General features: G+C 39.9%; 1 protein-coding gene across 6 annotated transcripts in view; it reads right to left on the bottom strand.

Moving 5' to 3' along the window:
* Positions 1-25,217, bottom strand: part of PHC3 (polyhomeotic homolog 3) — a 61,555-nt gene that overhangs the window by 4,480 nt on the left and 31,858 nt on the right. For all 6 annotated transcript variants that reach the window (XM_027875969.1, XM_027875967.1, XM_027875968.1 and 3 more), the window contains 6 exons: positions 22,338-22,491; positions 15,751-16,001; positions 11,341-11,500; positions 6,634-6,748; positions 3,751-3,883; positions 3,428-3,659 (listed from right to left, as the gene is read on the bottom strand). In XM_027875969.1, the coding sequence (XP_027731770.1) occupies positions 3,428-3,659; positions 3,751-3,883; positions 6,634-6,748; positions 11,341-11,500; positions 15,751-16,001; positions 22,338-22,491 (1,045 nt within the window). The remainder of the gene's footprint in view (positions 1-3,427; positions 3,660-3,750; positions 3,884-6,633; positions 6,749-11,340; positions 11,501-15,750; positions 16,002-22,337; positions 22,492-25,217) is intronic.

Here is a 25,217-nt window from a genome sequence, read left to right as displayed (position 1 = left end):
TCAGTGTAAAACAATAACCTAATGAAAAACATGTATTTCCAAGTGGACGGTAAACGTATTCAAGAAATAATAAAACGGTGAAAGTCAGGGAAAGCAAATTTCTGGGAAACAGTGTAATCTCAAGGGGCCATGGAGTCTTCAGCATCTAGGCTACAACTTTCTTATTCCAACCACAGAATAGGCTCTATATTAATGTGAGACAAGCCAGAGAGAATAGAAAGTTATTTTTCTTAGAATTAAGATAATTTGCATCTAGAAACTAATTAGAGAAAAATGAGTTTCACAAGTTTTTCTCCAGACAAATGGTATTTAGTATAGCTTGGGCACTGCAACCACTATGTTCACTGTTAAAACAAACATTGCTGATGCCTACATGATTTCTGTGGTGTATACAAAATACAGATCACATCAGTGTATACATAGCCTTCTGTCTCCCTAGAAGCTGGTAAAAGGACCTGCGAGTTAGTAATAAAACGACGACATTTCTTGACACAGATTCCTACTAGTGAAACCGAACTTTTGTATGTGCTAGAAGACATCTGGCCAACACAAAATCCCATTCCTCATCTCCCTAAAATCCCATCATTGATTAGGGGAGAAAAAAGAGATTACTTGCTACTACTTATTATTACAACAGGAACTTCTTGAGCATACTATGATCACCAATATAGTCATAGTCACAGTCATAGCTACAAAAGGATGTGATGTGGCTAGGACTGAGAACAGTTTTTCTGAGCCTTCAAAGCGAAAGCTGACATGAGGGAGCAACGTGTTTTTCACCTGATGGGTCAGTGAGGACAAACTTAAGATCATCTGGCAAATCCCAAGAGGCTCATTACATCAAAACTTTGAATAGATATCCTAAATCAATTTACAGTAAACAGAATGTCACTTAAGAACTCTGCTTTTCCTCTGAGTAAAGGAGTTGGGCTCATATAAGCTGTAATACACTCACGTTTATATGGAGAATAAAAAGATAAAACTGTTGGAACAAATACAACGGGGCCTGGAGAAAGAAGGAAGAATGTTCTTAATTCTGAGAATGAATAAATTACTACTGGTCACAAAGAAAATTCTTCCTTTAGGTCAAGCTCATGTGGAAATACCCCTTCCTCAGAAAGAAAGCTATGCTGTTCAGGAAGAAGTCCCAAAGTGAGCTGTGGTGGAGCCACAAAGCACACGAAGAAAACGTTATCGTTCGGACAAGATCCCTTACTTTGTAAGCTGCTCCGTGAGGGCAAACTTTGGAGAAAGAGGCTGTAACTAATCCCCTAAGCCAAAGTAAATGGAAAGTTATTTACCTGAACAAGTCAGAGTCCCTTATAAGCAACCCCCTCTCCCAGAAGGCAGGACAGAGTCAAAGTGAGCCATTTGATCAACGTGGAGAAATAATTCTGAGTTATCAAAGGTCTAAGATTAATTCCCAATACCTGACAACAGAATAACTAGATCATTACTAAGAATTATTAGCAATGAGAAGAAGTTTGATTACCCTCCCAGTGAAGGCAAATGGACAACTGTTAGCTGTCCATAAAGGTGCCAGCCTGCCAGTCCTAGGCATGGGGATCCTGGTGCACGATGGACAGACCCCCCAGGAAATTAGGGCAACAACGCCTGTGTTTGTGAAAGTGACCTATTACCTCCAATCCTGGAATACGCAGATCAAACAGAAGCATTCCAAAAACCAGTTTCTGGGCACAATCATGAAGACTAAGAGAAGATCTACAAGGTCTGTCTGTTATTGGAGCAACCACCATTTTTGACATTAAAAAACAACTCCCTTAGCATCTGGAAGAAGACACGTCAAGCTGTCCTTCAAATGAGCAGTTCCCAGACCTAATTCAGCAGGGTGAGGTCACTCCTGAGGACAAAGGCCAAACCCCAATCCTGGACGATTTCAAATGTGCTCATGGGCAGCAGATTCCATTACTGGCACCAAAACCGACAACCACAAAACATCTACACTGGTCTGAAACTGGAAATACATTCCACTGAATACAAAAACATCAGCCAATGAAAAGGCAACACTCCTCTAGAACTCTGGTTCTAAGCATCTACAAGCTGATTGCTCACCGTTACTCACTGGCACCAAGACTCTTGGGATTGTGTTCAAAAATATGTTAACTTCCTTGTAAAGGATTTTTTTTTTTAAATCATTCTCTGTCCTTTCAGAGTGGCCTACTTGAGAGGGGTAGGATACAAAAAAAAAAAAAAGGCTTTCTAGAATAAGCTGGTCAGTTCAATTTGATAAGAAAAGTGTTCTTTCTTAGGGAAATGTTATCAAGCTGGTAGATATAAAACAATAAGCACTTTTCAAAAAGCGCTTTTTTTCTTGCCACTTTTTATGTATTTTAAATGTAATCTTGAAACCTTGGTTGCCCTTCATAAAGAATGATTAACTGTTGGACAGTTTTTAATGGTTCTGGCAAGCACATTTGCCAAAGAGGCCTTGTCTTCTAAAATGCCTGCGTCAAAAGAAACTTACATAATGTTATTATAAATCCCAAAAGAGAACATACATCAAGAGGAAAGGAGCTCTCTTTGTGAGCCATATGCAATGAGCCAGGATAAATGATAGGAATAGTAGACGAAAATCGTCATCAGCAAAGGCACAGGTTTCTGCAGTGACATAAATAAGCTAACCAGCTCCCCACCGCCCCTCGAGGAAGCATATATCGGAAGGTTATTGTTGCAATGAAAAAGAAAAAGAGCAAAATAAACAAGCTGATGAAAAGAGTATTACCCCACATGACAGTGAGTATGAAAAATGTAAACAAGAAAGAATAGCACATATTCACTCTAACAAGTGAAATGGAATACTTTTGTATCTCCTAATTTAAAATTTCAGAAGCATATTTTATTTGAAAAAAATTGGAAGAAGTTAGCTCTTTGGGAAAAACAAACAAGCTTGGTTTTTCTTTCAAAGAAAGAAAAATCATTTTATAGACTAAAGATCTTGATTGAGTTTCAAAAACATAAAAGGCATCTTTTTTAAAATGATTTTTCCTCAAAAAAGGATGGAAAGAAGGGAAAAAACTAAGGAGAGGGAAGAATAGAAAAAGAGACAAGTAGAAGGAAAGGACTGTCTGATTCACTCTCTCTACTGACCTCGAGAGAGAAATGAGACTGAAGACAGGAGAGCCCCTTTACTGTTTTCACTGGCTGGGGTGGGGCGGAGTGAGGGGGTGGCACAGCAGGAGCAGGACTGGTCAGTTTCTATCAGCTTGGGGGGGGGGGGGGGGGAGAATACCCAGTTGTGCTGAGCGAATAAACAGGAGGAAACAAATCACATTTAAATAGCGACTGCCAATGAACACAAACACAAAGCACTTCAACAGACATCGTGTGCACCCAGTGTAGAAATCCAACGCCATTCCTGGGTCATCTGCTTAAGAAAAAGAGCCCATCAAAAGACTGAACCACACACCTGGCAGAGAATGGATGAAGGCCCACACTTCATCAACTGTCCATATTGATGGTTCTGTCTGCGCCACCGGGAGCAAGTCAGTGTTGTCAGGCGCCTTCCGGAGCCGGCCCTCTCGGAGCTCACGCTCTCGCTCCCTCTCGCTCTGCCTTCGAAGACGGGTGATCATAGCAGTTGGCACAGGCTCTTCGTGAGGAGCCAAGCCTTCTTCTGCAGATGGATAAGTAATGGGAAGCTGGAAAAGGCAGTACAAGTAAAATACAGCATTGTACTTTCCTCGCATGTCTGAAAAGGGCATTATAGAGGGAAGCAAATTTTCTACAGACCTGCCTAGGAAAATGTTCTCGTGCTGCCCCGTCAGGGCCACCTGGACGACGGCCACTATGCACAACGCTTTGATTATCAGGCTTCCGATTCCAACGACTAAGTGCAAACTTCTTGGAACAGCTAACATTGTACCTAAGAAACCCAAGCAAGCAAAATGCATTCAATGATTCAAAATGAGAGCAGCTTTTTATTGCCAAATACCGCTTGGAAATTAAGTAAATGTTATTACTAAAGTACCATATACTTTTAATAAACACTGAGACCTCGCCATTAAACAAACTTGCCTGTGTTCTTGGTAAAACCATGACACATCTCACTCTAATACAGAAAGCTTTTAACAACAGGGTAATTCTTGTTTTCCCCAACACCATTAGAACAAAATTCCTACTGTGTATGTAATGGTTTAACTGCTATTACATGTTGCTTTCCTCAGCTAGAATTGGCAAAAAGGTTTAGGATAAAGATCAAGATAATTATGAGATATTGTAATTTCCTTTAAAATGTTAAATAATTGGGGCAGAAAGATACAAAATAAATCTTAAGAAAGTTTTCAAAATATGACTGAGACTAGGAAGTGAAAATGTTAACTAAAGCCTTCAAAACGGCAGGTGCTTCATCACCCCCTACTCCAGTGTACATGTGATAGACTTCTGAAAGAAGCAAAGATAAATACTTTTTTAAAATGACAAAGTATATTTTTCATTCACTGACATAATTAAAATATTTTCAATTACATTTTACTAAAAGATACATACACATACAGAGAATATTAGAATCATGAAAGTTTGAAAGGTCCCTCGATGTTCTTGTTTTGCGTGACTGTTTTCCGGTACAAGGAGACAAAAGCAGGGTCTGGGAGGTACCAGCGGTAGCCGAACCACCCCAGCCTGGGTAGAGCTACTCAAGTGCCCTCCCCACCCAAACCCATTAAGGTCTTCCAAGTCTATGCACATAGAAATAATCTCCTTTTTTTTTTTCTTTTAAGGGGGAGGGAGCTTAAAGAAGGAATGTGATGTGAAGAAAGGAAGACAGAAATGTTAGTTCTCAATTCCAATTAAAATTGCCACTGGTTAATATTTTTTATGGTATTCTTTAACATACAGAAGTAAAAAGTCTCATAATCATTAGAAGTCACTAAGGATTTCATCAGAGTAGTATGTAAATAGACAAAAATAGTTTTTCTCAATTCATGTTTTTGAGTGAGAATACCTGAAATAAAAAATAGTAAATTATGGAAATAAATAGAGCGTGCATTTTTTCCCAACAGAAAAACATGCACTAGGCCTGGGACTTTGATTGTAAATCTGTCCCTCCCCAAATATTTATAGATTAACTGTTGTCAATTCTACTCATCTCTGGAAAGACCACTATAAAATTTTCTTAATTTCTCTTATATGTATCCAAAGATGCTTACCTTTTCCATAAGGGATAGAGAGAAAAAAAGTGGAAAAAAGACCCTGGCTTTATTAGCCACTTGTGTTTTTAGCTCATGGAAGAAAGTCTCTTTTAATTCATACTTGGCAACATTTCCCACAGTGCCTCCAGCCCCTTTAAGGGCTAAGAAATAAGAGGGATGAAATTAGGTTGTGGATAACGCTGGCAGCTCAGGAGTTTTGGGGAGGAAGGTAGGGAGAGAATGGGAAGGGTGAACATACTGTTCCTCAAATATCACTTTTTAAAAACTACAAAAACAAATATTATATGGTTCCAGCTTAACTTTATTTTTCCAATATTTGTTTAAGCCTCTGTGCCAGAACCACATAATATTTGTTTTTGTAGTTTTTTTTTTAAATGAAAATTCTTTTAAGTGAGGCGATTATAGCATTTTATTGTACTTCACTGTGTCATGAAGGAGCCAGAGGATCTATTTTGCTTACCATTATTCTTAATAATAAATAGTTATTTTCAATCCCTCCAGTATTATTAAGTTAAAGGTAATTTTAGGTAATCTTTGAAGAAAAACTTTGGTTGCACCTATGTATAAATCCTGAATGGCACTGGCATTTAATAATGAATATATACATAGATGTCTATTTCATTATGGGGGAGGTTCCAGAATAATTTTTCTGGAATGCCAATTTTTCTAAATGCCAAGAAACGTAAGACATTTACTGTGTAATTTATCTAGGGTATTTCCTGTTGGAGTATTTTACTTTATATTTATTAGACCACTAACGCGTGTTTCACCAAATTTAAATCTGAAAGGATAAAAGCAAGTTAATATTAATCATGTTCCATCTTCAGAAAGAAGTGATAAAAGGATTTTTTACATTTAAAAATGTTCAATTGAATATGATCAATTTTCAAATTATCTAAATCTATTTTTTTTCATATTTTTGGTTCTTAGATGTTTTAAGTTACAATCTTCCTAATTTGAAGACAACACAAAAGTGAGAAAGATATTTTGATCTTAGTAAGATTAATTTCTGAATGTCATTTTAAAATTGGGGAATAAAGCAGGCCTCCTGCAAATACTGGAAAAATAAAGTTAAGCCAGGTTTCATTTCAGTGTCTCAGTGGACTTCATAAATATTGTCTGGCTCACAGGAATTGGGGGGCTGGGGAGGGAGAGATTGTCAATCATGCTTCAGCATTAACACAGAAGATGGCCCTTTCAGGCACTAATCTTTTCACCACGCTATGACAATAGAGCATTTCATCTGCTGCTACTCCAACAGAAGTTATGATCAACACTACTACTATGAATATAGCATTTCTAAGTAGCAAATCTGATGTCTGAATGTTTAAAGGAGCTCCAGAAAATGTCTAAATTATGATTATCCCTCTATACTCTCCCATTCTACACCTGCATCATCATACATAACTTTAGTTATGAAACCAATATCTTTATATTTCAGTAAATATTAAGACCAAAAAAATACCTTTTGGCACATGACATAGTGCAGAATCGTTTTGAACGTAGGAACTCATTAGCATATCCCATCTTCCCACAAAATTCACACTTGAGCAACTCACTGTCCATTTCCTCTAATCCCTCTAAAAAAAAAAAGAAGAAAAAATTCCAAATATAACTGTGTTTTGTGAGCCTTCAAGAGTAAGCAGCCTCGACTGTAGCTTAGGGGCCCCGGGAGAGCAAACGGCTCTGCAGACCAACCACACCATTCTCTCCCTCTTAACAATGCACAGAAGCCTGTCTAGATAAGTGACCGTTACATTTTTAATGCAATGTTCATGTACATAAAATCAATTTAAGTTTTTTGGATTTTAGACTTAGCCCACAGACCACCCTATCTGGAAGACCCTTAAGGATCACCACTATGGACTACTCTTAGAGAAGCACTCATCATGAGTACACATGACAGGGCAGCTAGGTGGCACAGTGGATATAGCACCGACCCTGGAGTCAGGAGGACCTGAGTTCAAATCTGGTCTCAGACCAGACACATGACACTTACTAGCTGTGTGACCCTGGGCAAGTCACTTAACCCTATTGCCTAGAAAGAAAATACAACAAACAAATAAAAAAAAAAAATCCGAACTGGCCAAGTAGAAGCTAATGACTCTTTTCCTGCATGTTTATAATCATAAACCACACAAATCTGCACTAAGATTATTTCTCTGGTTAATAGGTTTTTTGTTGTGAATGCCAAATGGGCTCTTTCTGTGTTGTCCGTTTTAACAAAGCTTTGTATAAAGACAAATTCTCATTTGGATATTTTAAGATGATAAATATTAGGGAGCCTGAAATGTAGAGATAGGGATGATATGTACTCATTAAGAAGTTTGCCAGGCACTTACATCATGGTGCCACTGGTGAGACAGATGGTAAAATATTAATGCAAGTGAAAGATACCAAGAATGGCTAAAAGAATATTGTGCAACAACCTGCAGTTCCAAGAAACACTTTATTATGTATGAATAAACCAAAAAAAATTCTACTAAAAAGTATTTTAAAGTACATGTAAAACTTATTGCTCTAACAGTAGTAATGAGAAAATCTTTCTTCAATTAGTAAATCGGAGAAAGAACTTTGCCCAGGGCTACAGAGGGCCAGCAGTCCAGACCAGGTCTTTGTCCTTGGTCCTGCTCCCAGGGGACCAGGCTGTGTAGACCTCAGGGCTCCCCCTCAGCTGGGATGATGAGAGGTAGCCCAGAGACTTGGACCTCAAAGTCAACCCCACAGTATCCCTCTCAACCACAACCACCAGAGACTGAGGGTAACATCAAGGCCAAATGGACTTTCTCTGTGACCAGGTGGACACTACTAAAGGCCCTGTGTCGCAGAATATTAGCTCACCACACCATCACTACACAGACACAGTTCAGAATAGAATTCATGATTGCCAAACTCTAATGAAAAAAATGGTGGGTGAGGAGGGGAAACATCAGCTGACAGTTTTGACATTTAAAAAAATAACATCCTTCAAATTACTGGAAGAGTCAAAGAAAACAGAAAAAGATAACGTCATTTTACAGCTCACAATGATTAACTAGCAATACTGAGTAAAATAAACAAAAAAAATTAAACTTCAAAAATACAAGACACGACACATCATATCAACAATCCTGACCACTGAAGGAGCCTGCTGACCACAGGAAAAAAAGGTGTTGAGGGAGAGGGTATGAAAGGAATTTTGTAACAAAGTTAAGGAAAGAAGGAAGAGAGTCTAAACTTGAGACATTCATCGTCCCCCTCCCCGCTTCATGCCTCGTTAAGGCCAAGGTTGAAACCTAAGACAATACCATCACATATCTGAATTTTAACAAGTGTGCCTGTATGCCTACCAAGAATATTTTGACAGCTGAGCAAACCAGAGATTTCATCAGGGAGGGTACTCCCTTGCCTGATATGGACCACAAGTCCTCTATACCTGATTCAATATTATTTTTGTCCATGTTTCCTAATAAATCCTCCATAAATGTTCTACTTGGCAAGCTGAGGCCCTTCCTTGCTCCTTCATATCACAGGGTACAGCAATCTCCCAGGCTACCCATCTCCTTTCCACTGTGATACTATCCTACCACCAGACACATGAATCCTGAATGCTGAGCAATGTGGCAAAACAGAAAGAAAACTGGGTTTGAACTAGGAGATTGTGTATTCAAGGTGAGTCCAGGCTCTGCTACCGTGCACCTCTGTGACCCTGCGTTGCGGCCCCCCTTCCAGACCTAAGGCTGAGAAGCTCTATTCTACTTTCTACACTTCAGGCCATGGAGCGCTGACACAGGAGAAACATGCTATGCATGCTGAGCATTTTAGTTCTCTGGAGACCATGGCCTTCACCAAAGCATCCCCAAGAGATGGGCTTCCGAAGGAATGAGTGGTTTGGAATCCCTGACAACACTGTGCCCTGTCCCACAGTTTTCCATTCCAATCTCCTCTTGCTCCTCCCCCCACTCTCCTATGGACACAGCTCATGGCCCACCCTCAGGGCCTCTCTAAAATATGCCTCTCTAAAACAGGATGAACTCAGTAGGCTGTCCCTCCTCAGGTGCACAGCATCCAAGCCATGCATGTTTTCATCGCTCTGCTCCAGGATCCCGTTTAGCCAGATTGTTTAGTATTATGGTGTATTTCACCAAGGCTCTGCCCTACATCAGAGGCTGAATGTAATTAATACAGTAGGTCAGCAGGGTGTAGCTGAGCAGTGGAACTTCAGGTCCATGCCTCATAACCACAGACCATCTTCTTGCCTCTCCCCTAAGCTGCTGTGATGAAAGCACTCTGGGAGCCTCAAAGCCATATATTAACGTGGGCTTCTATTTCCATCTTTTAATAAAAGCACTGGGAGAACCTTACTAACACAGCAGATGTTTCTCCTGTCTGGATATTAGGCAGCACATCTCCCATCACACTAGCCAACATACCAATGTTCATGTGGTATTTTTTTTTCTGAGAAAGAAAAGCAAAATGAAGACCTGAAGACTCACTCAGACAAGTTGTCACATGAACATACTGTACATCAAAATTACCGAGACCACATCAAGAAGCAGCTTCAGAGACAAATCTGTTCAACAGTCTGAGCGCTGGTGTCAAGCCAAGTGTGCTAGATGGTTCACCGAAGGTGTTCACCCATGATATGGAAGATGTGTCACATAGAATGGGTGGTTCTGGATGAAGAAAAGCACTGCACTAAGCTAGGAAGAAGACCCCCCCCCCCCCCCCGCCAAAACTAAAGAATAGAGGCAATGTTGCTGTTTCTTTGTGAGATCATGATCACAGCACCACAGATTCAAAGCTGGAAAGGGCCTCCTTGACCACACAAATGGGGAAAGGAAGGTGGTCCATGGGGGGAGCACCCTAACACAAAAAAGGGTCCATGGTTTAATTTCTCATCTAAAAATACTGAGAAGAGATAAGTTCTAAAATCCCTTTTCTAGCACCTGAATGGTACTGACCAATCTGATGTGCTACTTGCTAAGAAAAACTAAATTATCCCTAGGCCTAAGATCTGCCCCACTGTGGATAAGGAGTTTAAGGAGTTCCCAATCATTTTGTGGTAAGTACCTATTTTTCATTTCTCTCAAGAGACAAAGGTATGTGATACACAAGGAGCAGGGTCACAGAAATATAGAAATCAATCACTGTTAATAAAACTGACTTTGACTTACACGTTATATATTTTATGCATCCGGAATAAGGGGTTCTTCTTTCTCAGTGACACTCCTGCACACCCACCATAATCCTCTATTTGCCATGAATTATTTCATAAATATGTTGAACAATAATAATAAAAACCCAATAATTCTGATGTTTTACCTACTTGTGTACACAAGAGAGCACATCGGAAACCCAATGGAGCAGGAAAATGTTTACGCACAAACAGTAGTTACTGCAGGCACAGAAAGGACACATGAAGTATGTGGGATCAAAAATTGTTTCAGCACATTTATTTTTCCTATTTTTAATTCAAAATAAAAACTTCCTTAGCTAAAGTGTTGTACTTGACCCAAAGAGGGCATTCTAGTGATTGAAATAAAAGTATCTTAAACGAGGCCCATGAGAAAAATTTATTAATTAAGGTTTCTAATAATACTATGCTAACCTTCTAGCTCACATAGGAAACCAAACCAGCACAACATTAATAAGAAACGAAAGAATACTTTTTTTGGGAGGGTGCAATTTCATTTTTCTAAGATTCGTAAAGGAGGAAAATGCTAATTCTTGAACGAAGTGAACTTTTCCAGAAGCCAGCCATTCACATACAGATGTATAATAAACTGATAATGGTATGGATGAAACTGAAAAAAGTGAGCAATTTCAACCATTAAAACAAAATATCGTTTATCCCTCGTGGCATGCAAGTCATCTTAGTAACATGCTGTAATCTGTTTGTACCCCCCAGGAATGTGGCATTTATTTTGAAAGAGATACAAGCAGCCCAGAGATTCTAAAATAATCAAAGGAAAGCCTTCCCTTGAGGATCGATGGGAGCCCATGGACAGAATGAAGAAGGAAGGAGCATGTTCACATGCAGTGACGGATGGAGTGCCCCCACCAAGGCAAGCCCAGATTCTTCAAAGCATCAACACCAGAGAACTGGAACGGACAAGCATCAAATCCCAAACGTCAAAGGTGAAAAGGAACACAACCCACTTCAGACTTATTTTAGATGCAAGCTACAGACCTTCAGCAGCCATGTCTTCCATCTCGGTGTCCGATGAATTATCAGCATGTTTTGTATTGTTCTGGAGCTCCGCCTGGACACACATGCCACTCATGACCGGGTTATCCAAAAGGGGTCTTTTTTTCACAGGCTGCTCTACTAGCAAAGATGAACGACTTACCTAACATAAGGGAGGAAAAAACGAAGTAAGATATCTTCTGGTCAAATAAATAATTTCCCCAAATTTTGAATTTTGTGAGTAAGGTTATTTAACTGTTCCTACCCTTTGATCCACAGATCCCACCACTACCTTTATATCCTGAGAAGGTTAAGGACAGAACAAAAAGGTCCAATAGGTTTGAAAATATTTATAGCACAATTATCTGTAATAGCAAAAAGATAGAAATAGTAGTACATGCTCACAAAGTGGATAATGGCAGAACAAATGGGGACGTATGGATGGACTGGCAAATTACTGTCCCAAGGAAGGATAAATACGAATGATGAGAAACACAGGAAGATTTGTATGTACTGACAGTAAAGAACAGAACCAAAAGGATAGCATACAGAATACTACTACAATACTGTAAACAAGGATGAAAGCACTAGCACAATGGAAGTCAGGTCAAATTCAGTGGTCAAGCGAGTGTGGGCTCCACATGACGGGTTTGAGCCCTGCTCCTTCCTCTATGAGGAGAAAACTAGAAGGGCTCAGACTTCATGCCCTGTTCAGGGAGGAAAGGAGAGGGTGGGGGCTGTGTACTAGTAAACAAACAATCCAGCAAAACAAAAATGCAACAGTTTTATAAAAACTAATTTCCTCTTTTCATGTCCAGAAATTGATTTGTAGTTTTATTCTTCCTGCTTTTAGATGAGGGAGTGTTCAAGATGGTTAGGGACCTGTGACCTCTGAAAGGTCAGAAGAGTGATCACTCTAAGTCCAAACTCTGCAGGCGACCCAGCCCAGGGTCTGGGCTGTCAAATGTCAACTGCCAATAAGAAGAGCAGTCTGCTTGAGAAAGACCAGCAGTAGCAGAGATGAGGCCTCACCCACCCATCAACTACGCTGTATTTGGAAGTGAACTTAGGAAATGCTAGGTACAAACTCCTATAGGTTGGAGCCTACTCTCTCCAAGGACTGAAGAGATAAGGAAGCCATGTGCTCTCAAGGTTTGTGAATGTTTCTACTACTGCTCCTGCTACATCTTCACAGTAAATATTTCTCTGAAAAACCTAGATGATTTGGGCTGATTAAATCAAACTGGGGCACCATAACTGGTGGTTGATATTGGGGAAAACAGTCCAGAATGGGAGCTCAAGCTGAAGCCTAGAGAGATAGACAGCCCCCCAGCATTCTTTGGGGGTACCCCTGGAACCTTAAGAGGGAGATATAACCTTGCTCTAGGAACCCAACTTGTTTGTGCTCACGTAGGTTGGAAGAGTAAGTTCAATGCCTCAATACACTGATTATTTAAAATAGGATCCTTCATCCAATCTATATTAAAGATTCCATTCATTCATATATAAATGTTTCACTGCAACTTTTCCACTGAAAGGTGGAATATACTCCTAACCTCTTCTAATTATACTTGTGAAAAAATTATAATGGTTGAATTGAGAGGAAAATTATACTATTCTCATGTTAAATTTACTTACAGATCACTAAACTAGCTGAATAGATAAAAAATTCTTAAAAGAACTGTACGTTAACTTTAAAGGTAACAAGACTGTACTTAGTAATTGACTATTAAACTATCAAACTGCCAACATTCAAAACATAAGGAAGAAAAAATAAATTTGGTTGTGGAGGAAGGAAAGAAAAAGAAAAAGAATGAACCATAGAATGACACACACCACAAAATCTTTGATCGCCAAAAGTTTCAAATGTGTGTACTACATTAAAAAAGTCAGAAAACTGAATTAACATCTTGTAGAGTTTCAACAAAAGTTCAGATAAAAAGGATTTTACATCTAACCATCACTGCTTAGAAAATGAAGTTAATTAAAACATCTCATTTTCAAGTAAATCAATTAGCTGTTTTGTTCTTAAATTCTGAAAAATCCAACAAGTTGAACAAACACACAAATGTTACAGGTCTCCAGAGAACATCTACTCAAAGGATGTGAAATTTGCACATTTAATCCTAGAAAGGATTTAAAGGAAACCCAACAGCCTTATACTCAAATACATTAATTGTGATATGCTTGGCAGTCAATTTAAATACATAACGTTTCTTAAAAAGTTTCTGAAGTGACACTCTAATTAGAAGTGACTTCTGTAAGCACTTAGAAGAAAGATAAAATATGATATTTAAGATACATAAGGAAACTACTCAAAATTTACAAAAGTAACTGTCAGACCACAGAGGAGAAATGGTCAAAGGACATAAAATAGATAATTTTTCAAAAGAATTGTCAACTGTCAATAATTTCTTGAAAAAGTGCTCAACATCACTAATAATCAGATATTAATTAAAACAATATGGAGATACTATAATTACAACACTGCTAGCATTTGCTAGCATTTACATACGGCTGTAATATTTGCAAAGCACTTTACAAATATCATCTCATCTTATCCTCATAACCACCTCTGCACGTACATGCTATTGGTATCTCCGTTTTGCAGATGAGGAAACTGAAGCAGATAAAGGTTAAGTAACTTGCCCAGGCTCACAATGTTAGCACTAAGTGTCTGAGGAAGGACCCGAATTTATCTATTACCCCTTTTATTTCACAGTAATCAAACCAGCAAAAAGAGCCCAATAACGCACTGTGGAAAAACAAATACAGTAACATACTGGAAAACAGGTTGGCAGTATGGAATGAAGGTCACAAAAGGAACACCACTTGACCAAGCAGTTTCAGTACTGGGGACACGAGTGATCTATTCAAAGACTTAAAAAACAAAACAAACCAAAAAACAAAAACCCAACACTGACTCAGATGTTCCACAATGGGAGACTGGTTTAGTAAATCGTGAATGCAGTGGATAATCTAGTGCAGCTGAGACCAAACGGAGGAGTCGCTACAAAGAAGGCCAGGACAAAAAGCTGGACCCTCAGAAGGAGCTCCCACCAGACATGGCACAGAAGGAGGGGGCAGAAAGGCTGCTGAGCACTGACATTAATTTCTTTCAATGTAAATCGATGCAAAGCAAAAAATTTATGTATCTATTCTGTCCTTTAAGAATTCTGACAGAGATACAAGAGTAATAAAATCTATTTTTAGAAAATAGTTACTAAATATGAAGCAAACTAAACAGACAACTGAAGATTTTCACTAGTGAGAATCCTGGAAGCCAGGGATTGAACACGGGTTCAAATCTCACCTCTGTCTCTTCTTTTCTCTGGGCCTCAGTTTCCTCATTTACAAAATGAGGGTTTGCTAGACAGCCTGCTGCATCTCTGAAGTTTGTATTTTATCCTCTAAGTCAGGGGCATGGACTACCAAGGGGGTCTTGGATAGACTTAGAGAGGGAGGAAGTGGTCTGTGAATGTGGATGGGAAAAAAAAACAGCTTTATTTTCACTAACCTCTAACAAAAATGGAGCACTTCTTTCAGACAGGATTTTTTTTTAAAACCATGATTCCAGAAAGGGCTCTAGCCCTGGCTTCCCCAGACTGCCAGGGAGTCTTGGCATAGCCAGACTTCAGCCAGCCTGAAGCCCAAGGCTGCTTCAGAAACCACATGACCAGAGCAGGGGCCAACACTTTTAATTTTCTTTAAGAGCTTCTCTGACTTAAAGTTGAGATTTTAAAAGGACAAGAATCCTGATAAAACCACTTGTTAGATAGGAACCAGAAATCCAAAGCATCCATATTTTCAGAGTCACTAGCAGGTTAGCTGCGGGGCAGGAATAATCACACACAGGCCCCTCTCAAAGTGCCAGACTGCTTAGGTGTGGAAACATGACTGCACACGTACAACCTCAAGCAGATTGCTTGCTGTGTGGGGAGAGGGGATGGAGAGAGAGGAAGGGAAAAAAAATTTAGATCTCAAAATTTTACAAAAATGAATGCACAGTGTTTAGGAAACTACATTGTTTCCAATGTGAACACTTCTTAACCATTCAGGTACCTTAAAGTATAGTTAAAAAAAAAAAAAAAAGAGAGTTTAGTCAGTTTGGGTAAATTTCTGGTTATTTTTCCCTAAAAATTAGGAAAAGTAAAGGAATTTTCATTTTCAAGACAGAGAAAATTTCTGATTTTGTTTCTGTGTTGGTTCAGTTCAACAAAACGACTGTGCATTTAACAAACATAACTTTATTGGCATAAAAAAGAATCCTACATAAATGCTTGAAAAAAATTTAATTTCAGAATTCTTCTTAAAGTGTGGTAATAAACAGGTTTTTTAAATCTATGAAATTATCACTAGATTTGACCTTTTTGAATACACGTGACCAAAAATATAAACTTATCCGGCACTTACAGGGAATGGCTCCAGCCCCTCTTGAATCACAAAGCCCTCGATAACGTGGGTCAAGATCTGCGGTTTCACAATAGCCTGGGGAGGTCTGTTTTCTACATTGGGAACGCTGCTGGGCAGAGATGTGCCATGGCTCCGTGTGGCAGCAGCCGGAAGCAGAAGTGGAGGTGGGGGGACAGAGGCGTGGGGAGGGTCTGTCGGGGACTTAATCACGGATGCGCTGACTGATGCCACTGCAGGGAGATCCACTTGGTCTGAAAAAAACGAGGCTGGTTGTTTCTGTGTTTCACGGTCAGACTATTTTTAAAGACAACAGAAGGGAGGAAGCATCAGTTACAACATTCAGCAGTCCGGAGGGCTCTTCTCAAACGGCCCACTCTGTGAAGCTGCAGGAGAGGTGAACTCTGCCCATGTTCCACATGGAGCCACCAGCATGGGGAAGGCGCTCCGGAAACATTCTGTAGTTCCCCACCGTGGAAAGCACAGGAGGGGAGAGCTCAGCTGTCACGGGTGGTCCACGGGCACCGACATCTGCTTCTGTCTGAGTTTGTCGTTACTGACCTAAGTGCAGACCTCCTCCTCCCCAGGAATGCCAGCCTTTCATTCATTCATTCATTCATTCATCATTCATTCTTGGATGAACAGAAGCCAGAGCATAAGACAATGAAAAAGAAAGGAGCGAGATGACGTCTACAGGAACTGGGCAGAAGGCAAGCAATCCCTCGAGACAGGTATGGAGGGAAGAGACACCTCCAAGGGGCAAAGGGCCGGGCAGTGTCCTCCTAACGAGAACCATTCCAACAGCTGGGCCTCTCGCTTGCTGCAGTATCTAATATTCCTGACCGTCTGTCATCGTCTCTCTCCTCCCACAAGCTCAAAGAAATCCCGCTCTTTGGCTTCTTCCTTTATTCTGATAACTCTTCTTTCTCTCACTCTTTTACCAGCTAGCACCCCTTTTTTCCTCTTCTTTCCAGCCCTATACTGTCATTGTTCACCAAGATTCTGTCTGAGGCCACCACAGCTTCCACAATTAATCTCTACGCAGATGACTACAAAATCAGCTGCCTTAAAGACCATCTCCACCTAGAAGATACTGGCACCTCCAACTCAACATAATCAAACATATCTTTTCCCCTAAACCTGGTTCCTCCTTCTGACTGTCCCTACTATTCACCCAGCCAGGCATCACTGTTGCTTCTGTCATCTCCCTCAATGCTCATCAACTGGTTCCTGAGTCCTCTCCACCAGCTCTGATACTTACCCCTCCCGCCTCGTGCCGGCTCAGACTGCAACAATCACCTCCTAATAGGCCTTCCTTCCGGGTCTCAACTCCTCAACTCCCCAATCTATCCTTCATCTTGTTGCTTATACTTCGATCTGGTCATATCATTCATCTTCTTAAAAATCTCCGCTGGCCCACTACTACACCTATCAATTAAACTGCAAACTCCCCGTCCTGACGTTTCGGGCCATCCACAATCTGGCAAAAGTGACACGTTCCAGCTTTCCTCATATGATTTCTACAGGCCTGCTCTTCCAATACACCCTGTGCTCTGCTGCTCTGGGGCCTTTGCCCACCCTGTTTCCTGTCCCTAGTATAAAACGTTGGCCCTTCTGCCTGTTTGATTTTTATCCTTTGGTGGATGTATTTACCATATGCTATTTCACAACATGTCCAAATTGTGCCTCAGAGACTCACCAGCTATGTGATGCTGGGCATGTCACATCGCCTTTGTCTGCCTGTTTTGTTTTGGTTTTTTTTTGGGGGGGGGGAAGGTAATTGGGGTTAAGTGACTTGCCCAGGGTCACACAACTAGTAAGTATTAAGTGTCTGGTCTGAGACTGGATTTGAACTCAGGTCCTTCTGATTCCAGGACCAATGCTCTATCCACCTCGCCACCTAGCTGCTCCTGTTTTTTCATCTATAAAAGGAGAGGATTGGTTGGTCTTGCCTATGATCCCATGATCTTACATGATTTTGCATTATAATTATCTATATGTTATATCCTCTTTCCAGAATGCAAACTCCATATGATACAATCCTATGAACAGTTACGAAGCACCAACCATGTGCCAAGAACCGTGCTAAGCCATGATGCGCTACGAACTGTGCTAATTGCTAGGGATACAGGTAAGAAGGAGAGGCAGCTAGGTGGTGCAGTGGATAGAGCACCTGGCCCTGAAGTCAGGAGGACCCAAGTTCAAATCCGGCCTCAGACCAAACACTTGACACTTACTAGCTGTGTGATCCTGGGCAAGTCACTTAACCCCAATTGCCTAAAAATAAAAAAAATTAAAATAAAAAAAAAAAAAAAGAAGCAAAGGCAGGCCCTGCCCTCAAGGAGCTTGAAATCAAATGGGGGAAGATGCTATTCAAAAGAAAGCTGAAGGGGGACGGGGCCCCGCCAGAGGCACCAGGCAAGAAGGCAGCAGAGACAAGCGGGTTTGGAAGGGAACAGGCAGTTTCTCACTTGTGCTTAGGACCTCTCCCTGGCAAAATGACACGTACGTACTGGGCGATCAGTAACTGTGCGCTCAACTGAAAAAGCCCAGACGTTATCTCTGGAGGTTCCCAAACCAAACAGCTAAAGAAGGAGTAAGGAAAGTAGGCTGGAAACACCAATAGAAAGAACATGCTAGATTCTTCCATGTCTGAGGGCACTGATTCATTCTAGTATTTTCTGAAAATTGTGGGATTGTTGGAATGCCATAAAATCCTACTCCACTTACCCAAATTCATACAATATAGTAGGGGGAAACAAATGTTTTCTTTCCCATCCTAATTCTTTCTTTAAGGAAGAGACAGATATAAAATTTCTTTAACTAATGAAGCCATGGAGAAAACACAGGGGCAGCTAGGTGGCACAGTGGATAGAGCTCCTGCCTTGGAGTCAGGAGGACCGGAGTTCAAATCTGCCCTCAGACACTTGACACTTACTAGCTGTGTGACCATGGGCGAGTCACTTAGCCCTGACAACCTCACCCAACAAAAAAAAAAAAAAGAAAAGAAAACACAGAAGTTTTCTCATTTTTCTCCTAAGGTAGAAAAAAAATTATAAACATGTATTAGAAAATGAATACGTTCCTTTTTTAAAAATGTCTCATAAAGAACTAAAATCATTTTGTATTATGTATAACTTGGCTTGCTCATAAAATTGTTGCATTTGGTATATTAAGAAATAGTTTCTTCAGATAATAATTACTAATTTGCTAATATGATTTACCTAAAAAATGCTTCATTTAGGCTATAAATGATTGTTGGCCTTTCAGGGACCTAGCAGGCAAATTTTAAGAGCAGAAGAAACCAACAACATAATAGTTCAAACAAATTAACTCCAGTTACGAATTCTCTTGTGGTGTCCTTCCCAGTTTTAAGTACATAGAGAATGTTCAAAAAAAGGAACCAAAGAAAAAATAAAGGAGAGTAAAAAGTTCCCCAAATCACTAACAACAGTTTTTCTCACTGAGTAGGCAGCAGGGCCAATGGAAAGAGGAACAAAAACTTGTGCTTTGTGTTGAGTGAACTCACCAAAGTCACACCTTCTTTAGGCCTGTTTCTTCATCTATTAAATGGGTGAGTTGGACCGGATAATTTGTAGTTCTTCTAGTTCTAACAGTCCAGTAACAAGCCAACAAGAACATTTACCAAATACCTCCTGGTGAATCAGGCATAATTTTAATTCCACATATGGAAAAATTTTGTAGTAATAAAAGCTATTCCAATGTGCCTCACATGCAGTAAGTACTCCCTTACTCGAGGTCTTCAAGCAAATCTTAGGTAAACATTTGTTGGGGGTCTTGTCTTAGAAGGAAATCTTTGTCTGGTACATGATGAACCAGCTGGGCTTAGCAATCAACAGCATTTATTGAGCACCTACTATGTGCCAGAAGCTGGGGATTCAAAGACTAAGGGATCAGTCCTTGACCTCAAGGAGTTTTCATTCTTGATGACTCACCCTACTTTTCAATTCAATTCAATAAACATTTCAGTACCTACTACCTGCCAGGCACTATGTTAAGCACTAAGGATACAAAAAGTAGCAACAGATAACTCCTGCCCTCAAAGAGCTTACAATCTCCTGGGGGAGAAAGACATGCAAAAAATACATATACAAAACAAGCTATACACAGGACAAAAAGGAAATACTTAAAAGAGGGGAAGCCTGGACTTAAGAGCGGTTGGGGAAGGCTTCCTGGAGAAGGTGGAGTTTTAGTTAGGATTCAAAAGAAGCCAGGGAGGTCAGGAGTCAGAACTGAGGAGGGAGAACACTCCAGGCATGGACGACAACCAGAGGAAATGCCCAGAGGCGAGAAATGGAGTGTCCTGTTCATGGAAGGAAGGAGGCCAGTGTCAATGGATCAAAGTGTACATGCTGGAAGTCAGGTACCAGAAGACTAGAAAGGCAGGAGAGGCCTGGCTCATGAAGGGCTCTGAAGGCCAAGCCAACAAGAGCACTTTGTGTCTGTTCCTGGAGGTGACAGGGAGCCACTGGAGTTTACTGAGTGGGATACACTTCAGTAGCTGAATAGAGGATGGACTGGAGCGAGCAGAGGCTTGAGGCAGGCAGACCCACCAGCAGCTATTGCAAAAGCCCGGGTGAGAGGTGATGAAGGCACCAGGGTCAGGGCTGTGGCAGAGGTGAAATCAGCAGGCGTTTGCAAGAGCCCTTGGTGAGACGAGGAGTGGAGAAAAGATGCAGCTCCCAGTGAATGGCAGTGCAATCTGAGTCAAGGGCCTTAACAAGGAAGCCCCTTGGCAAAAGTTGTTTTTTTTTTGCTTTTTTGGTGAGGCAATCGGGGTTAAAAGTGACTTGTCCAGGGTCACATAGTAAGTATTAAGTGTCCGAGGCTGGATTTGAACTCAGGGCCTCCCGACTCCAAGGCTGGAGCTCTATCCACTGCGCCACCTAGCAGTCCTCGGCAAAAGTTCTTGCCTTACACTACCTCCATTTGCTAACCTGGCTACAGACTAACATTCTCCAACCCTCAATGGTCCTGTCACCACTGCACCCCTTCACATAGGAAAGTTAATGTCAGACTCAAACACAGAGCCTTCCCCACTGAAGCACCCCATCACCACTCCCTCCCGCAGGCTGGGAGGTCAGCAGCTGTCCTGCAGTACAAGCCCAGACTCCCTATGGGATAGACTCCTTCCCTGGCAAAATGCTACCAAAGCCAGAGGAACTCACAAAAAAGCATCCACGGGGTGATGAAGCTCTGTGCCAACTAAGCTGGTATCCTAAGGCCTTCCCACACATCACAGGCTGAGTTCCGACTAGGCCAAGCCCAGCCTTGTTTTCTTCCACAATAGTAAAAACTCCCCAAGCCCCCCTCACCCCTCTTCCCCACTATGCTCAGGGTGTTCTGGGGACTGTCTCCCCTCCATTCCGTGAGTCAGTGTTCCAGGGTTCTTCCTCAAGTGTCCTTTCCACTCTCATCTTACTTGTCCCAGGCACTTAAATTGCTGGTTATGGCTCTGATAAAGAATGACTTTTTTGGTAGGAAATTATGCCAATATGTCTTTATGATTTATTTCCAAGACTGCTATAATGGCGATGATCCACTGAAAATGGTCATGGAGAACAGTCATGTCAAACTCAAACAGAAATGAGGGCCACTGATTTGTACGTAGGCTCGCTACAGGCTGCGTACTGACTGAGTTTTACAATGTAATGTTACCTTTGTTTTACTGTATTTTTATTTACTTTGTTAATATTTCCCACTTACATTTTAATCTGGTTCAGGACCCATGTGGAAGTGCTATGGGCCCCATGTTTGATAACTCTTAGGTAGGCCACAAGAAATACAGATGAAGAAAACACAAAAAGCTGAGATTAATCTTGCCCTAATCAACGCATGACATTTTTTTGGGGGGGGCAATTGGGGTTAAGTGACTTGCCCAGGGTCACACAGCTAGTACGTGTCAACTGTTTGTTCTGAGGATGGATTTGAACTCAGGTCCTCCTGACTTCAGGGCCGCTGCTCTATCCACTGCTCCACCTAGCTGCCCTACCTTTACTTCTACTGATTGTACATTCTATCACTGTAATGATTTCAAAGAGCTTGGCAGAGTAGAAAACACATTGGCTTATGAGCCAAAAGACTTGGGTCTGAGTCCCAGGTCACCCCCTGGCTGATGACTTCACCTGCTTGAGGTTCAGGGGTTCCATCTATAAAATGGAAGAACACCGGACTAGATTTCTACAATCCGTTTTAACTCTAAGGGTCTACAAGTCTACATAAATGAATTCTCTCAAAACCAAGAAAATTTTATCAAGGCCAACTTAAAATTGCTTTTAATAATTATGATGAGGACATCGGTTTACACCTTACTGAAGAGTATGTTGCAAGAATGCATTTTTTTTTGTAAAAATCATTGAACATCTGTTCTCCAAAGAGGTTATGATTTGTGTTTCTAGTTCCGTGAGGTTTTTTTTTTTGCTGAAATTAGCAAACTAATAATTTTTAACAATTTAATAATAAGCAGTTAAGACTTGCTTGAGAGGAAAAATAAAATTATTTTCCCATCAGAACTAGTGCACACAGATATCAAGCTGACAAATTTCAGAAAACTTGGTTATTCTTCTTACCTAACAAAGGATGTTCAGAAGACAAATCCTCTCCTCTGCCCACAGTTATAGCTGCTGGAGACAGAGTAGGTGGTGGGGGCGTTCGGTCCATGCGGACACATTCATCTGATTCTTCAGGCATTTCTTCCTCACACACATCCTCTACTTGGTAAACCTATGGAAGGCAGAACATTGGTTTAGCCTGACTTCTGGCTAATATTTCTATCATATAATTTTAAAGATTGATTAACTTGATTAAAATAAAATCATGTAAATATAAAATCTAATTTGCTATTTTCAAAGGTTGGCCAAAAAAAAATTGTGAAAATAACTGAATGGAATTCCTTGAGATACTGAACGATAATTCACTAAAAACAGGTGGTAGACGGATAGCCATGCTAAAATACGTTGTGGTTTCAGAAAAGATGATGGTCAAGGCAGCAGATTATTTTTCATGTTGGAAATCATTTTTTTCCTAATAAGAAGTACAGTACTTTAGAATCCTTTAAAAAAAAAAAAAAGAAGGAAGCAGGGGAAAAACACCCTATCATTCCCAAACCCAATACTCAAGACATCTAAATGTGGTTACGTGGTAAAGATACACTACATCTGGAATTTACATTTGAAATCTAGACTACTGCAGAAAATTTTCTACTTTTAAATTGTTTAACTTAGAATATAAGTTTGTGCTTGACACATATAAAATGCTTAATAAATATCTGTGGACTGATGGGCAGTTATGTCTCAAAATAAAGCTTCTAGATTTTTTTTTTTTAATGTCCATATAAGCTGGCCAACGTGATACAGATTATATGGGAAAACAAAAAAAACCTGTATTCTCAAGGAGGGGATGACCAGGAGGATAAGGCTTAAGCTAAGAACCATTCCAGCATCTCCTCTTCCTATTGATTATGAGCACTAAAGCATAAACCGACGTAAGACATCTCAGAAGTTCTGAAAATATGTCAGTGTTGATAGAAAGTCATTCACATCTGAAAAGATGCTTCCATTCCCTTTTATTCTTTCATGTCCTCAAGGGTCCAATTAACAAAACTTATTGCATCTGTTAAGAAGAAAACAGCTGTTCTTGAAGTCATAGAGAAATGTCTAATCTATACCATTGATCACATTTACATATTTAAATACTTTATTACAGAGAAAAAAGCTTTAAAGAATTAAATTACTGGGTTATCAAATTATAAAAAGCTTGCTGATAAGAGATGGGAATGAATCAGAATCACTGAGAACAAATAAAAGTGGAATTTTAGATAATCTTTATTTTCAGAGAGAATTTCCTTAGGCTGAGAAAATTTAGTTTCTTCATTTGAAATAAAATTTTATTTTACCTGTTTAACACTGCAGTATTGAAATTTTTTTTAAAGTTACAAGACACTGACTGATTGTCTCAATGAAACAAAAAAAGAGCACTGAATATGGAGTCAAGGGCCTGGGTTTGAATTTCAGCTCTGCTGCTTACTGAATATACGGGTGACCTTGGACTAGTCACTTTCTCCTTTGGGCCTCAGTTTCTTTATCTTTAAAATGAGGTGGCTGAACTACATGACCCCTATGGTTCCTTCAAGTTCTACATCCAGTGATCCTAAAGCAACTCTCTCCCTTTTTTTACCCAGAGAACTTTTCTTAATTTGGCTTACAAAAGAACATAGTTAGGTTTTCTGGATAGCACTCACTCCCTTAAAGCTTTCAAAACTTTCTCCAAAAACTTTTTTTTATTAAACCACACATAAAAGTTTTCCAATCCACTCACGTGAAAACCACAAACGACACAGAAATTACGTACACCTTCAAATCACCTTGTTAAAATGTTTTGTCATGTAAAATATCAAATTAGGTATAAAAAGGTCCCATGATGTTCCAAAGCTTAAGCGTAATAACTTAGATGAGGAACAAAAAAGTCTAACTTAGATGTACTTAGTGTGACAGAGGTTATAAAATTTAACTTATAATGACATATTTAACTATAACTTTGATGGATTACAGAAATCTTCAAATAGTCATGCTGACCTAAGATTAAGATGTCTCATGTTTTGCTTTATTCTAGACAAATTAAAATAAATCAGTAAGATCAATTTGTATACTATAATCTAGAATTAAGATAAAAAATCAGTTAATTTCCAATACATCTGAAATCAAAGTAGAACCAACCATCATCTAATACGCTGTGTCCAAATTAGACATCAGATAAATTTCAATGTCCTTTCTATGTGAAAAACTTTCATATATCTGGTTACAGACAAGCCTATATTTAGAACCCTATTTCATGAACTGAATCAAGGATTGCATAGACCTCCAATTTCAAATTCCAAACGATGCCCTGGAGGGGATGGCCACCTAAGTGGCCAAGTGAGGAAAACAGGGGGGAGCTTCAAATTAACATAACAATTTAACATAAAAAAGAAAATCCTCCACGAAAGGGAATAAGGCAACATGTGTCACTGGATGGCAGTTAATCCACAATCAGAATCAACTCAATTTGCACCCCTCCCTGCCACCAAAAAAAAAAAAAAATCTGAAAAAATTGTTGAGTCAATAGTAATTAGATCAGTATTAGTAGTAAAGCATTTACTAAATTTAATCTATTTTCAACTTACTAATTTTACACTTTAGTATTTATTTAGTTGTTTCATCTTCCCATGACCATGATCTTTTTTAAACTACTGAAACATTCTCTTCAATCCCTTGGCATGCTATTCAGAGCAGCTGCTGAGTGGGCTTTTTATTTAAGAGTTACAAATGTAAAAGTTGGGTCATGCACATCTCATTTTAACACATGTTGAAAGAGAAGGAATGGAAGGAGCCAAATTGAGAAAATCCCACAGCCCAAAGAACATATTCTGAATTAATCCAACAAAATGAACATTTATACTATTTTGCACTCGT

Source organism: Vombatus ursinus, unplaced genomic scaffold (assembly GCF_900497805.2).
Source record: "Vombatus ursinus unplaced genomic scaffold, bare-nosed wombat genome assembly UNPS02014810.1, whole genome shotgun sequence".
Classification (NCBI taxonomy): domain Eukaryota; kingdom Metazoa; phylum Chordata; class Mammalia; order Diprotodontia; family Vombatidae; genus Vombatus; species Vombatus ursinus.
The sequence above is the reverse complement of the archived record's forward strand: the minus strand, read 5'-3'. Positions and strand labels throughout refer to the sequence as shown.